This window comes from Pristiophorus japonicus, chromosome 20 (genome assembly GCF_044704955.1).
Source record: "Pristiophorus japonicus isolate sPriJap1 chromosome 20, sPriJap1.hap1, whole genome shotgun sequence".
NCBI classification, from domain to species: Eukaryota; Metazoa; Chordata; class Chondrichthyes; family Pristiophoridae; genus Pristiophorus; species Pristiophorus japonicus.
In genome coordinates this window covers 86,318,943-86,334,506 of record NC_091996.1, presented here as the reverse complement: position 1 = coordinate 86,334,506, position 15,564 = coordinate 86,318,943, and the positions used below count along the sequence as shown (strand labels likewise).

At 50.0% G+C, this 15,564-nt stretch overlaps 1 protein-coding gene across 2 annotated transcripts in view; it reads left to right on the top strand.

The window, feature by feature from the left end:
- Window positions 1-15,564, top strand: part of LOC139232644 (chromodomain-helicase-DNA-binding protein 3-like) — a 115,758-nt gene that overhangs the window by 51,831 nt on the left and 48,363 nt on the right. For both annotated transcript variants that reach the window (XM_070863093.1, XM_070863094.1), the window contains exons 14-22: window positions 371-562; window positions 2,371-2,571; window positions 3,283-3,420; window positions 5,186-5,307; window positions 6,891-7,064; window positions 8,445-8,586; window positions 11,466-11,597; window positions 13,483-13,600; window positions 13,718-13,842. In XM_070863093.1, the coding sequence (XP_070719194.1) occupies window positions 371-562; window positions 2,371-2,571; window positions 3,283-3,420; window positions 5,186-5,307; window positions 6,891-7,064; window positions 8,445-8,586; window positions 11,466-11,597; window positions 13,483-13,600; window positions 13,718-13,842 (1,344 nt within the window). The remainder of the gene's footprint in view (window positions 1-370; window positions 563-2,370; window positions 2,572-3,282; window positions 3,421-5,185; window positions 5,308-6,890; window positions 7,065-8,444; window positions 8,587-11,465; window positions 11,598-13,482; window positions 13,601-13,717; window positions 13,843-15,564) is intronic.

Below are 15,564 nucleotides of genomic sequence, written 5' to 3'. Positions count from 1 at the left end.
GCTGTTGGGAGAAATGTCTGATCAGAAACACTGAGACAGATCGCAAGCCCCCTTTCAAACAAGTGGCTCACCCCTGAATAAATTCTACAATTCATACAATTAATAAATTAAACTGCAAATGAACAAGATTTTTTTTTCTTTATTCCTCATTTTGGGGTGTGCGGCGACAACAAACAAACAAACACTGGAACTGCGTGTGCCACTACTACCGGTTCGTTGGCAGCAGACACGTCCGTTTGTCTGTTGGTCTCGTTCCATTGTTTCGCTGGTCGTTCCATCGTCTCACTCCAGCTCTCTGCTTTGCTTCTGAATGCTGCATTGTGTTATCGTCTTGTTGCTCTTCTGTTTCCTCCCCCCCCCCCCCCCACAGCCAACCATTAAATACGATGTGCAGCCGGACTTCATCACGGTCACGGGCGGAACCCTGCACATGTACCAGCTGGAGGGGCTAAACTGGCTACGCTTCTCCTGGGCGCAGGGCACTGACACCATCCTCGCCGATGAGATGGGGTTGGGCAAGACAATCCAGACCATCGTCTTCTTGTACTCTCTGTACAAAGAGGTAAAAGGCAGCCTTCGGTTTAAAATAGCTCTCGGTCATATTTGAGGGGGGGGTGGGGGAGTGAGAGGCGCGAGGGAGGAGGAGGGTAACGGGCTGAGGGGAGGAGGAGGTGGTAGCAGGACGAGGAGGAGGGGGAGGGGGAGGAGGAGGAGGAGGGGGAGGGTAGGAGGGGGGAGGGGGAGGAGGAGGGGCGAAGCGGGGCGAGGGTGGTGGAGGGGGTGGGCCGAGGGAGGGGAAGGGTAGCGGGCCGAGGGAGGAGAAGGGTAGCGTGGCGAGGGAGGAGAAGGGTAGCGTGGCGAGGGAGGCGGAGGGTAGCGTGGCGAGGGAGGCGGAGGGTAGGAGGGAAGCGGGGCCAGGGGGAGGGTAGCGGGGCGAGGAGGGGGATGGTAGGGGGAATGGTAGGAGGGAAGCGGGCCCAGGGGGAGGGTAGTGGGGCGAGGGAGAGGAAAGCGGGGCAAAGGAGGGGGGGGAAGGGGAGGGGGGAGGAGGGGGTAGCGGGGCAAGGGAGGGAGGGTAGCGGGGCGAGGGAGGTGGGAGGGTAGCAGGGCGAGGGAGGAGGATTAAAGGGTAGGTGCCTAAGTGGGGAGAGGTGGAGGGTAGCGAGGGAAGGCGTGGGATCACTAATACGCTGAAGCATCTTCCTGGCATCGCCATGCTGACAGCCCTCCGGAGCAGCTCCGGGGAGTTGGTCGGGGCTCAGGGTGGAAGTGATTGCTCATGGGATCAATTAAACCCAGAGGGGTATGTCTTGCCTTTGTGTGATAGTGCACAATGGGTGACAGCGAGTCGGCAGCCCATGTCATCGGGAGTGGTGTAAAACCAGGTTCCGATAATCACCGGAATTACACTATCGGACAACAGGCAAGATCTAGCCACAGAGTCTGGGGCTTTTTAACTGTGAATCGCACGCTCCAAACAATGTGCTATCCCATATTGGGACCAATGCACCAGACACCCGACATCACTTCCAGGAGGAAATCCCGGAAGCACTGGTGGGGCGATAGTGGAACGTTTCCCAGACAGATTCTCTTGTGGGATGAATGGCTGTAACTCTGGAGGGATATCCCTCCTGGTGTCTCTTCACACTGCTGCTCGTGTCAGGAATCGTACAGCACATGTCTTACAGTCATCTTCAGGTACCTGTGCTCGAGACGTACATGCACACGATGCTCTCCAATTACTCCAATGCTCTCCTGGTTGACCTTCCATCTTCAACCCTGTGTAACCTTCAGCTTATCCAAAACTCTTGCTTCCCCCGTATCCTAACTCTCCTTCACCCATTTCCCCTCTCCTAGTGCTCGCTGATCTGCATTAATTAGCTCCCAGTCTGGCAACACCCCGTTTATAAAAAATAAATAATAACTCTCACCACCGTGTTCAAATCCATCCACGGTCTCGCCTCCTCCCTCTCTCTAACCTCCACCAGCCCTACAACCCTCCGAGATCTCTGCGCTCCTCCAATTCTGGCCCCTTGCGCTTCCCCGATTTCCTTCGCTCCGCCATTGGCTGCCGTGCCTTCGGTATTCTCAGCCCTAAGCTCTAGAATTCCCTGCCTAAACCTCTCTCACACACTCTCCTCCTTTTAAGATGTTCCATAAAACCTACCTCATTGACCAAACCTTTGGCCACCTGTCCGAATATTTCCTTATGTGACTCGGGTGTCAAATTTTGGCTCGTATCGCTCCTGTGAAGCACCTTGGGATTTCTCTTGTTTCTCTATGTTAAAGGCGCTGTATAAATAAAAGCTGTTGCTATTGTTTGTTTTTTGCACAGTCGGTCATTGTAGTTTCCTTATTCTGACTCCCCAGGGACACACGAAAGGCCCCTTCCTGGTCAGTGCTCCCCTGTCCACGGTCATAAACTGGGAGCGAGAGTTTGAGATGTGGGCGCCAGATTTCTACGTGGTGACGTACACGGGAGACAAGGACAGCCGCGCCGTCATCCGGGAAAACGAGTTCTGCTTCGACGACCACAGCGTTAAAGTCAGCAAGCGAGCCGTCAAAATCCGGGTAAAGGCTTCAGTGTTCTATTTAAAAAAAAAATAACCAGGCCCGGAAGGCCCAGTGCCAGTCCTGTGATCCCTCCTGGGTTACTCCTCCAGTGTGGGTGTGGGACCAAGTGCCTGCACTAGAGGGTACTCCTCTGGAGTTTAGAAGAATGAGAGGTGATCTCATTCAAACATTCAAGATTCTGAAGGGGGATTGACAGGGCAGATGCTGAGAGGATGTTTCCCCCTGGCTGGTGTGTCCAGAACCAGGGAACACAGTCTCAGAAGAAGGCCATTTAAGCCCATTTAAGATAGAGATGAGGAGAAACTTCTTCACTCAGAGGGTTGTGAATCTTTAGAATTCTCTGCCCCAGAGGGCTGCAAAGGCTCAGTCGTTGAGTATATTCGAGGCTTTTTGGATTTTTGGACTCGAGGGGACAGATTTTTGGACTCCAGGGGAATCAAGGGATATGGGGATCAGGCGGGAAAGTGGAGTTGAGGTCGACGGTCAGATATGATCTTGTTGAATGGCGGAGCAAGCTCGAGGGGCCGTATGGCCGACTCCTGCTCCTGATTCTTATGTTCTTCCAATCACCGACATTGGGATCCTACACTCACACTGGAGAGCACCCAAAAGCACCTAAACAAGGGGATCTTTACGCTAAATCTGTCCGTTGTGCAGCAATGGGTCACCAAAACGTCAAACTGCTCTAACGAACGTTTTCTTTTGTAGAATCAGGCACAGGTGAAGTTCCACGTCTTGTTGACCTCCTATGAGCTGGTCACCATCGACCAGGCGGCTCTAGGTTCCATTAAATGGGCCTGTCTAGTGGTGGATGAAGCGCACAGGCTGAAGAACAACCAGTCCAAGGTGAGCTCGAGTGGCATGTCTTTCCTGTTCCATCACTTGACCTCTTCATGTCACTCACAAGTCCTCGCAGGACTTTGTGTGCCCTGTCTCCTGTTTGAAGTTAAATGCTGACTTTCTAAACATTTTCCTGCCATTTTATTTCCACCCCTTGTTGAGGAAACTGTCTCTAGCTTGGGGTAGGGTTCTGACATCAGCCTCCCCTCAAGCAATTCATAGAATCTTTAGAAATTTACAGCACAGAGGAGGCCATTCGGCCCATTGTGTCCGTGCCGGCCGACAAAGAGCCACCCAGCCTAATCCCACTTTCCAGCTCTCGATCCGTAGCCCTGCAGGTTACGGCACTTCAGGTGTACATCCAAGTACTTTTTAAATGTGGTGAGGGTTTCTGCCTCTACCACCCTTTCAGGCAGTGAGTTCCAGACCCCCACCACCCTCTGGGTGAAGACATTTCCCCTCAAATCCCCTCTAAACCTCCCACCAATTACTTTAAATCTGTGCCCCCTGATTGTTGACCCCTCTGCTAAGGGAAATAGATCCTTCCTATCCACTCTAGGCCCTAATTATTTTATACACCTCAATCAGGTCTCCCCTCAGCTTCCTCTGTTCCAAAGAAAACAACCCCAGCCTATCCAATCTTTCCTCATCGCTAAAATTCTCCAGTTGAAATTAATTATTTGGATGTGCGGGTCGCTGGCACGGCTGGTATTTATTTCCCATCCCTAGTTGCCCTGATAATGTGGTAACTGAGTGTCTCGCTAGGCCGCTTCAGAGGGGCAGTTAAGAGTCAATCAGTGGGACTGGAGTCTCATGTAAGCCCAGACTGGGTACGGATGGCAGGTTTCCTTCCCCTAAAGGACTTGAGTGATCCAGTTGTGTTTTTACGACAATCTGGTGGCTCCATGGTCACTTTTAGATGCCAGCTTTTTTTCCCCCCAGACTTAAAAAAAAAAAAAAAAATACTGAATATAAGTTCTCAAACTGCCATGGTGGGATTGGAACTCTCATTCTCTGGATTCTTAGTCTAGGTTACTGGATTACTCGTCTAGTAACGTAACCACTACCGTACCCCGACTTGTTCTTGGGGTGTAAGTGACATGGGCAAAGGGAGATTTATTGTCCGTCCCTACTTGCCAACTGAGTGGCTTGCAAGGGCCACTTGAAAAAAGCATCAACCGGATAAGTGAGGGTTAGACTCTGAAGAAAGAGCTTGCATTTATACAGCGTCATTCAAAGCCTCAATGTCCCAAACCGCTTTACAGCCAATGAAGTACTTTTTTGAAATTACTTTGTTCTAATGTAGGAATTTGAGCACAGCAAGCTCCATAAACAGCAATGTGACAATGACCAGATAATCTGTTTTAGTGATGTTGGTTGAGGGATAAATACCGGCCCCAGGGCACCGGGGATAACTCCTCTACTCTTCTTCAAAATAGCCCATCTGAGAAGGCAGACGGGGCCTCGGTGTAAATCCCATCCGAAAGGCGGCACCTGCTTCAGCACTGGCATCGGGAGTGTCAGCCTGGATTATGGTCCCAAGCCTCTGGAGTGGGACTTGAACCCACCACCACCTGACTCGGAAGCGAGAGAGTACGCCCCACTGAGCCATGGCTGACAGCCCAGGAATCGAAGCTGGCACCGTCCCGGTCTGAGTGGCTCAGTTCCTCTCTCTGCCCCTCGGGGGTCAATACTGAGCTCTTGAAGCACTCCAAAGGAGTAAATACAGAACCCCCCGATTGCTGCAACTGACGTGCTGATGTTTGTTCAGTTTTTCAGAGTGTTGAATGGTTATAAGATTGACTGCAAGCTGCTGCTGACTGGAACACCACTACAAAACAATCTGGAAGAACTCTTCCACCTGCTCAACTTTCTCACATCCGACCGCTTCAAGTAAGTGTCATTTCCAAAATGGCAGGTTAGAAAGAAGGAACTTGCATTTATATAGCGCCTTTCACGACCTCAGGACGTCCCGAAGCCCTTTCCAACCAATTAAGTACTTTTTGAAGTGTAGTCACTGTTGCAATGTAGGAAACCAATTTGCGCACTGCAAGCTCCCACAAACAGCAACGTGACGATGACCCGATAATCTGTTTTAATATCCGTTGAGGGATAAATATTGGCCCCAGGACATCAGGGAGAACTCCCCTGCTCCTCTTCAAAATAGTGGCCGTGGGAACCTTTACACCCATCTGAGAGGGCAGACGGAGGCCTGCATTCTACCCCTAGTAGTTTCTAGTGGGATACCGTGGGGCATCTGTGAAGGATACCGAGGGGCATCTGTGAGGGACACCGTGATGTATCTGTGAGGGACACCGTGATGTATCTGTGAGGGACACCGTGGGGCATCTGTGAGGGATACCGTGGGGCACCTGTGAGGGACACCGTGGAGCACCTGTGAGGGACACCGTGGTGCACCTGTGAGGGACACCGTGGTGCACCTGTGAGGGACACCGTGGAGCACCTGTGAGGGACACCGTGGAGCACCTGTGAGGGACACCGTGGTGCACCTGTGAGGGACACCGTGGAGCACCTGTGAGGGACACCGTGGAGCACCTGTGAGGGACACCGTGGAGCACCTGTGAGGGACACCGTGGGGCACCTGTGAGGGACACCGTGGGGCACCTGTGAGGGACACCGTGGGGCACCTGTGAGGGACACCGTGGGGCACCTGTGAGGGACACCGTGGTGCACCTGTGAGGGACACCGTGGTGCACCTGTGAGGGACACCGTGGGGCGTCTGAGGACTTACATACGCTACTAAATACTCCTGACATTTGACTTTGACATCTACATTTCCGCTTTCAAAAGATAAATGAAAATTCTTCATCCTTTCATAAGCATTCACAATTATCAAACCTGATATTTATTTATCCTATGAACAGCATACATAACTCTCCGGGTGAAGTTTTTTGGATATTTAGACATGTTTCAAGATTGTCACAGAATTTTATACACACTTTGAGCCATAAGAACCCAATATTTTGCACCTCTGAAGATATAATTATGCAGTTATGTATGATATTGCTTAACCAAGGTTGTGACAAAGATTTAGGGTTAATGATGTAAACATCAGGGCCTAAAGTCGAGCATCTAAAAAAAAAATGAGGGCCTGCAGCCTTATTAGCCTATGGGTTAATCTGGCCCTGCGTTTCCCACATTACAACAGTGACTACACTTCAAAAGTACTTCATTGGCTGTAAACATCCGATGGTCATGAAAGGCTTGATATAAATTCAAGTCTTTTTTTAGCTTTTGGTCACCTGTCCGAATATCTCCGTATGTGGCTCGGTGTCAAATTTTTGTTTGCTAATCGCTCCTGTGAAGCGCCTTGGGACATTTTACCAAGTTAAAGGCGCTGTATAAATGTTGTTGGTGCAGCGGCCTTGATGCCGTGACCGCTTTCGGCTCCCAGTACGGTTTGTGTGTTCAGTGGCCACCCAAAGCCCGGCTCACACTTCTCCCCTCTCTTCCAGTAATCTGGAGGGCTTCCTCGAAGAGTTTGCCGACATCTCGAAGGAGGACCAGATCAAGAAGCTCCACGATCTCCTCGGTCCCCACATGCTGCGACGCCTCAAGGCGGACGTCTTCAAGAACATGCCCTCCAAGACCGAGCTGATTGTGCGTGTGGATTTGAGCACCATGCAGAAGTGAGTAACGGTCTGCTGGGCCTCTGCGATCTTCACCTTGTCCTTGGCTAGATCCTTCACTTTCAGCACAAGATTCACAATGTGTGTGGGAAGGATGGGGAAGTAGGTGGGGTGTGGGGGGGTGTTAAGAGCATGGCGTGTGGAGCCCATCGAACCAGCTCCATCCAGAGCCGGTGTGATTTATTCCGTCCCCTGCCGATCCCCTACTGTAAGTTCACACACTGGCTCTAGTGTTGCTGCAAAGTAGTTTCCCTTTGCACCCGACGCTGGTGTTACTCCATCAATGTAGCCTGAATCCAGTGGTTCAGGCCCCTCCTGACACCGGAGTTGGACTTTCTGGAGGATGTAGTCTCGCTCCGCCTGACTTCAGAATCAGTTTGGGGGCCTTCAAGCAACAAATGTACACTCTGAAAGTTTAGCATTGGGCACAAAGTGGTTTTGGCTTCATGTCAACACTGAGATTGTGGAGTGTGAATGCGATTTATTTACTTCCCTTTGTAGAATCATAAGAGCATAAGAATTAGGAACAGGAGGCGGCCATTCGGCCCCTCGAGCCTGCTCCGCCATTCAATCAGATCATGGCTGATCTTCGACCTCGACTCCACTTTCCCACCCGATCCCCATATCCCTTGATTCCCTTAATATCCAAAAATCTTATCAATCTCTATCTTGAATATACCCAATGACTGAGCCTCCACGGCCTTTTGTAGTAGACAATTCCAATGATTCACCACCCTCCTGAGTGAAGAAATTTCTCCTCGTCTTAGTCCTAAATTGCCGACCCCTTATCTCTTAACCCTTAGGGGACTGTGATCCCTGGTTCTAGACTCCCTGCATCTACCCTGTCAACCCCTGTAAGAATTCTGTATGTTTTGTATTAACTTCCTCCAGAAACAAAAACAGACAGTGCTGTTAACATCACTCAAGCCCTCACTCCCTGTATAGACAGATATTTATCCAGCTCTTGTTTTTTAATGGCGTCAACCGATCCTGGTTCAGCTCCAGGGGAGTCTATTCCGTATCTCCTGCTGCGAGCGTGTGAATCTTGTGTTCTCTAACCCTGCCCTTGTCATCGCGGTGAAATGATGGAACTCGAGCTCCTTATTCCCTATCGTGTCTCCACTCTGTCTTTTTAAAAAATAGATCTTTATTCAAGCTCCTCTGCCACTTTCTGTTGAAATATGCCCGGTGTTTAAAATGCTTCTGAGAGTGGTTGGGGAGGGGGGGTGGGGGGTGGTGACGGGGGTCGGGTGGAGTAAAACCTACGATATGTTAAATGGTAACCAATGAAACATTTGCTAACAATTCCCTACACTGCTCATCAGTAACTTCTTTCCCAAATCGGCGCCATAAATCGGTATCCTATCCATTGTTTTCCAGGAAATACTATAAATTTATTCTGACGAGGAACTTCGACGCACTGAACTCCAAAGGTAGCGGGAATCAGGTATCGCTGCTCAACATCATGATGGACCTGAAGAAGTGTTGCAACCACCCTTACCTCTTCCCGGTGGCTGCCATGGTATGTGGTCGCCATGTCCTGTGTCTGGCTATGTCTTGTACTGTCAGCCGTAGTGTAGTCACTGTTGTAATGTATTTATCCAATCCCCCTTTTTAAAGTCACTATTGAATCTGCTTCCACCGCCCTTTCAGGCAGCGCGTTCTAGATCGTAGCAACTCATCGCATTAAAAAAATTCTCCTTATCTCCCCTTCGGTTCTTTTACCAATTATTTTCGATCTGTGTCCTCTGGTTACTCCCCCACCAGTAGAACAGTTTCTCCTTATTAGCTTTATCAAAACCCTTTGTGAGTACTCTCTGATTTAAAAAAAAAAAGACAGCAGATTCAATTCCTGGTCTTTGCCGAGTTCGCTATTACAGTGATGGGAGCGGTGAAGTAGGTCTTCGCTTCCCTGGGCTCGAGATAAAACTCAATCAGGATTCTCACTGTTTACATGAATACATAGACACATAGAAAATAGGTGCAGGAGTAGGCCATTCGGCCCTTCGAGCCTGTACCACCATTCAATTTGATCATGGCTGATCATGCAACTTCAGTACCCCATTCCTGCTTTCTCTCCATACCCCTTGAGCCCTTTAGCCGTAAGGGCCACATCTAACTCCCTTTTGAATATATCTAACGAACTGGCCCCAACAACTTTCTGTGATAGAGAATTCCACATGCCCACAACTCTGAGTGAAGAAGTTTCTCCTCATCTCGGTCCGAAATGGCTTACCCCTTATCCTTAGGCTGTGACCCTTGGTTCTGGACTTTCCCAACATCGGGAACATTCTTCCTGCATCTAACCTGTCCAATCCCGTTAGAATTTTATATGTTTTTATGAGATCCCCTCTCATTTTTCTAAATTCCATTGAATACAAGCCTAGTCGATCCAGTCTTTCTTCATATATCAGTCCTGTCATCCCAGGAATCAGTCTGGTGAACCTTCGCAGCACTCCCTCAATAACAAGAATGTCCTTCCTCAGATTAGGAGACCAAAACTGTACACAATATTCCAGGTGTGGCCTTGTATGCTAGGCCATCAGGTATTCTGCCCACCTCCCCTCTCCCAGGCTACTCACCAGTGAGGACAGAAATCAGCCACCGTTCCTGCTTCTTGTTGCTGGCTGGTGATCTCACTCGCAGACATCCGTGTGTGGATGTCTGGTGAGAACAAGGTCAAGCCCAGCTGTGATGCCCCCCCACAGACAAATAGCCACCCCTCCCATTCCCACATGATCACTATCCAGGCCAACGCATCAAGATTGGGCATTTGTACAAGCTATCAGAGCCCATGTTCGTACTCTAGCACCCTTCAGGTGTCAGCCGTGGTTCAGTGGGCAGCACTCGCTCGCCTCTGAGTCAATAGGTTGTAGATTCAAGTCCCACTCCAGACACTTGAGCACAAAAATCTAGGCTGACACGCCCAGTGCTGCACTGTCGGAGGTGCCGTCTTTCGGATGACACTTTAAACCGAGGCCCCGTCTGCTAAAAGATCCCATGACACTATTTCGAAGAAGATTAGGGGAGTTATCCCCGGTGACCTGGCCAATATTTATCCCTCAATCAACATCACTAAAACAGATTGTCTGGTCGTTATCACATTGCTGTTTGTGGGAGCTTGCTGTTTGCAAATTGGCTGCTGCGTTTCCTACATTACAACAGTTGCATAGAAACATAGAAAATAGGTGCAGGAGCAGGCTATTTGGCCCTTCGAGCCTGCACCGTTCAATTTGATCATGGCTGATCATTCAACCTCAGTACCCCACTCCTGCCTTCTCTCAATACCCCCTGATCGCTTTAGCTTAAGGTCTACATCTAACTCCCTTTTGAATATGTCCCTTTTGAACTGGACTCAACAACTTTCTGTGGCAGAGAATTCCACAGGTTCACAACTCTCTGGGTGAAAAAGTTTCTCCTCATCTCGGTTCTGTATGGCTTACCCCTTATCCTTAGACTGTGACCCCTGGTTCTGGACTTCCCCAACATCGGGAACATTCTTCCTGCATCTAACCTGTCCAGTCCTGTCAGAATTTTATATGTTTCTATGAGATTCCCTCTCATTCTTCTAAACTCCAGTGAGTATAAGCCTAGCCGATCCAGTCTTTCCTCATATATCAGTCCAGCCATCCCGGGAATCAGTCTGGTGAACCTTCGCTGCACTCCCTCAATAGTAAGCACGTCCTTCCTCAGATTAGGAGACCAAAACTGCACACACTATTCAAGGTGAGGTCTCACCAAGGCCCTGTACAACTGCAGCAAGACCTCCTTGCTCCTATACTCAAATCCCCTTGCTATGAAGGCTAGCATGCCATTTGCTTTCTTTACTGCCTGCTGTACATGCCTACCTTCAAATGACTGATGTACCATGACACCCAGATCTCTTGCACCTCCCCTTTTACTAATCTGTCACCATTCAGAAAATCTGACTTCCTGTTTTTGCCACCAAAGTGGATAACCTCACATTTATCTACATTATCCTGCATCTGCCATGCATTTGCCCAGTTACCTATCCTGTCCAAGTCCCCCTGCAGCCTCTTAGCATCCTCCTCGCAGCTCGCACTGCCACCCAGCTTAGTGTCATCTGCAAACTTGGGGATATGTAAAACCCTTCAAAAAGTGCTTCATTGGCTGGAAAGCACTTTGAGACGTCCGGTGGTCATGAAAGCCACAATAGAAATAAAAGTCTTTCTTTCTTTAATGGAGAGGATAAAATTAGAGGGAGGGGGCAGGGGTCGGGAGGGAGAGAAAATACGTTGTATCTGGGAACCTGTTATTGAAAGCGCGAGTAATACGGCATAGTGCGTATTGACAATTCTGCCGATTGCTGCTGTTGTACCTCGACACTCGTGGTTAGAGGACTGTTGTGAGTGTCTGTTGCGCCGTCTCTCTCTGCCACAGGAGTCTGCAAAGTTACCGAACGGTGCGTATGAAGGCAGCGGGCTGATCAAGTCCTCCGGGAAGCTAACACTGCTCCAGAAGATGCTGAAGAAGCTGAAAGCCCAGGGCCACAGAGTGCTGATATTTTCTCAGGTACGGTCATCATCATCATAGGCAGTCCCTCGGAATCGAGGAAGACTTGCTTCCACTCTAAAAGTGAGTTCTCAGGTGACTGAACAGTCCAATACGGGAATTCCAGTCCCTGTCACCGGTGGGACAGACAGTGGTTGAAGGAACGGGTGAGCGGGGAGTCTGGTTTGCCGCACCCTCCTTCCGCTGCGCTTGATTTCTGCGCGCTCTCGGCGACGAGACTCGAGATGCTCAGCGCCCTCCCGGATGCTCTTCCTCCATTTTGGGCGGTCTTGGGCCAGGGATTCTCAGGTGCCAGTGGGGATTTTGCACTTTATCAGGGAGGCTTTGAGGGTGTCCTTGAAAAGGTTCGTCTACACACCTGGAGCTCGCTTGCCGTGTAGGAGTTCTGAGTAGAGCGCTTGCTTTGGGAGTCTCGTGTCTGACATGTGGACAAAGTGCTCCCAGGGCCACAGAACTCTTGGTTCATCTACAGATCGCTGAATGAGCTAGATAGCTGTGTAATGTATTTGCTTCGTGGGTTCTTTGCTTAAGAATTCATAGCAACACATTGCTATTAAGAACTAGTTGGTTTATTAACAAAGGTTTAACAATCACACGACACATTACCAGTTCATCCACCAGGCTCACATCTGCATACCTCATTGTGGATCTCCCGAACCCAACTGGCTGGGGTTTGATTGAGTCTTGTGAACATCAAGTGACTGGCTGAGCCACTCTCAATGCAACAGCTCTACAACTCTTTTGGAGTAAACAAAATCAACATTAAATCAAGTGCCCCCCGATCTGGGGGACACTCCAAACACTTTTCACGTGCCCTTTTTTTGTTTTTTTTTTGTTTTTACGGTGATTTTTGTGTTTTTTTGGGGGGGGTTTTTGGGCACTAAAATCATAATTTTTTCCAAGTACCCCCTATAAAAGGGGAGGGGGAACACTAAAACCGGCATTTAAAATAAATTAGACTTTAAAACAAATAAAATCAAATTAAAATTTAGTTGCCGGGGGTGATGATGCACTCCAGTCCCTCCGGTGCCCACCTCTCGCGGAAGGCCGCGAGCGTACCGGTGGACGCTGCATGCTCCATCTCTAGGGACACCCTGGCCTGGATGTAGGCGCGGAAGAGAGCAACAGCTCTACAAACCTGTGAGCATACTCACAGGTGCATACATTACATCAGGCTAAGTCTATTTACAGCTCAGAGAGAGAATGCACACCAGCCACCACACGGGCTTGACAGAGCTCGGGCTTGGTCCAGTGGCAAGGGTTAACCAAGACGACTGGAGACCAGCTCTGCTGCACGGACCTAGTGCGCACACATATCGCAGTGTGGGCTGGCCCGTGCTGCCCCTGGGCCCTCGCCTCTCCTGGACCCCGATCACGTCGCTCTGCGATCTCTTGCTGCTCCTTCGCCCCGACCTCCTGCTGTACGTGCCCGCACTCCAATCAGCGTCGCTATGTTTGTAAAGTCACTAACACACAGACCAGAAGGAACTTTCCCACTGTGCTTATACTGTCCGTAGCGTACTTAACCAGAAGGAATTGTCCTTGCACAGAGTGGCTTGGAGGGTGTGCGTGAAAGTGGTATCCCGAGAATCTCAGTGCTCAGAAACCTACAAAGTGTGAACCTTCACTTAACGGGTGGCTTAAAGCCTCCCTGGCAATACCGTGCTTGTTCAGTACAGCCCTGGAGGTGAGCCTGTGTTGTGTGATTGTGTCTTTAGTTGGCACGTCCATTAAAACAACCGGCAAAAGTATTTGATGCTAATGCAGTGACCTTTGGCGTGCTGATATTTACACAAATCACTTTCAAGGTAGTATATTCTCTGAAACTGGACTTTGTTCCGACAAAACCTTACAGCACCTTTGACGCTGGCTTCCCCTTTTTCAGATGACGAAAATGTTGGACCTGTTGGAAGACTTCATGGAATATGAGGGCTACAAGTACGAAAGGATTGACGGGAGTGTCACCGGCGCCATGAGGCAGGAGGCCATCGATCGATTCAACGGTGAGTGTTGTAGGAGCTGAGCCTGAATCTGTTTCCGGGGCGGGTTTGCCCGTAATTTCCCCCACTCTCTCCCCATCCGTTCCCCGTCTCACGCTGGCTCTGTCTGTCCTTCCTCAGCACCGGGGGCTCTGCAGTTCTGCTTCCTGCTGTCAACCAGGGCCGGGGGGCTCGGGATCAACCTGGCCACGGCCGACACTGTCGTCATCTTCGACTCGGACTGGAACCCCCACAATGATATCCAGGTACGGAATGAGGGAGAGGAGGGGGTGGTGGTGATATCCGGGGGGTGAACAGGCGAGGGGAAGTGGCGGTGATAATATCCGGGGGTTGACTAGGGGAGGGGGGGGACGGGGTGGTGATAATATCCTGGGAGGGGAGGGGGTGGTGATAATATCCGGGGGTTGACTAGGGGAGAGGAGGAGGGGGTGGTGATAATATCCTGGGAGATGAATGGGGGAGGGGAGAGGGTGGTGATAATATCCGGGGGTTGACTAGGGGAGGGGAGGGGGTAGTGATAATATCCTGGGGGGTGAAATCTGGGTGGTGAATGGGGGAGGGGCGGGGGTGGTGCTAATATCTGGCCAATTGGAGAGGGGGGGTAATTTTTTATTCATTGGACGTTGACGTCGCTGACAGGGCCAGCATTTATTGCCCATCCCTCGTTGCCCCATAAGAAAGTGGTGATGAGTCACGTTGTACAACTCGGCCATTTCAGAGGGCAGTTTAGGGGACTTGACGATCTCTCCCCTCCTTAGCTGGAGGCGAGTGGGACACTTAGAGAGCAATTGTAGCAATGAACCCTCGCTGGGTATACAAGGCTTGACAATATGACACACAAAGATCTTCCATTGCCCTTGTATTTCTTGTCCTCTGACCTGTGCGGTTTGAATTCCATGGGGCCTAAATGTTTGGCAAGGGCTGTCTTTAGCCCTGTTGCCTGATTGCTGGATGAATCAGCACATGCATTAGCAGCAGCAAACTTAAATATCTGCCTTTTAGTGGAGAGGAGGAGTTATATGTGGCCTCTGAAGCTTCATGGAACGGTCCTGAACTACAGGAACTCTACTACGGCCCAGGTCAGAGATCGGGAAGGATATATTGAATCTACGGGGTGTGATTTAAAAAGTTTGCAGATGATACTAAAATCGGCTGTGTGGTTGAAAATGAAGAAGAAATCTGTAGACTGCGGAAAGGTATCGATGAATTGGTCAGGTGGGCAGAACAGTGGCAAATGGAATTCAATCTGGAGAAGTGTGAGGTTGTTCATTTAAAGAGGGCTAACAAGGCAAGAGAATGCATGTTAAATGGTAGGACACTGAGAAATGTAGAGGAACAAAGGGACCTTGGAGTGCAGGTCCACAGATCCCTGAAGGTAGCAGGCCAGGTAGAGAAGGTGATTAAGAAGACCTACGGAATACTAGTCTCTATTAGCCAAGGCATAGAATACAAGAGCAGGATGCTTATGCTTGAACTGTATAAAGCACCAGTTAGGCCACAGCTGTACTGCGTGCAGTTCTGGTCACCACATTACAGGAAAGGTGTGATTGCACTGGAGAGGGTACAGAGGAGATTTACGAGCGTGTTGCCAAGACTGGAGAATTTTAGCGATGAGGAAAGATTGGATAGGCTGGGGTTGTGCACTTTGGAACAGAGGAGGCTGAGGGGAGATCTGATTGAGGTGTATAAAATTATGTGCGGCCTGGGTAGAATGGATAGGGCGGACCTATTTCCCTTAGCAGAGGGGTCAACAACCAGGGGGCATAGATTTAAAGTAATTGGGGGGAGGTTTAGAGGAGATTTGAGGGGAAATGTCTTCACCCAGAGGGTGGTGGGGGTCTGGAACTCACGGACTGAAAGGGTGATAGAGGCAGAAACCCTCACCACCTTTAATAAGTACTTGGATGTGCACCTGAAGTGCCGTAACCTGCAGGGCTACGGACCGAGAGCTGGAAAGTGGGATTAGA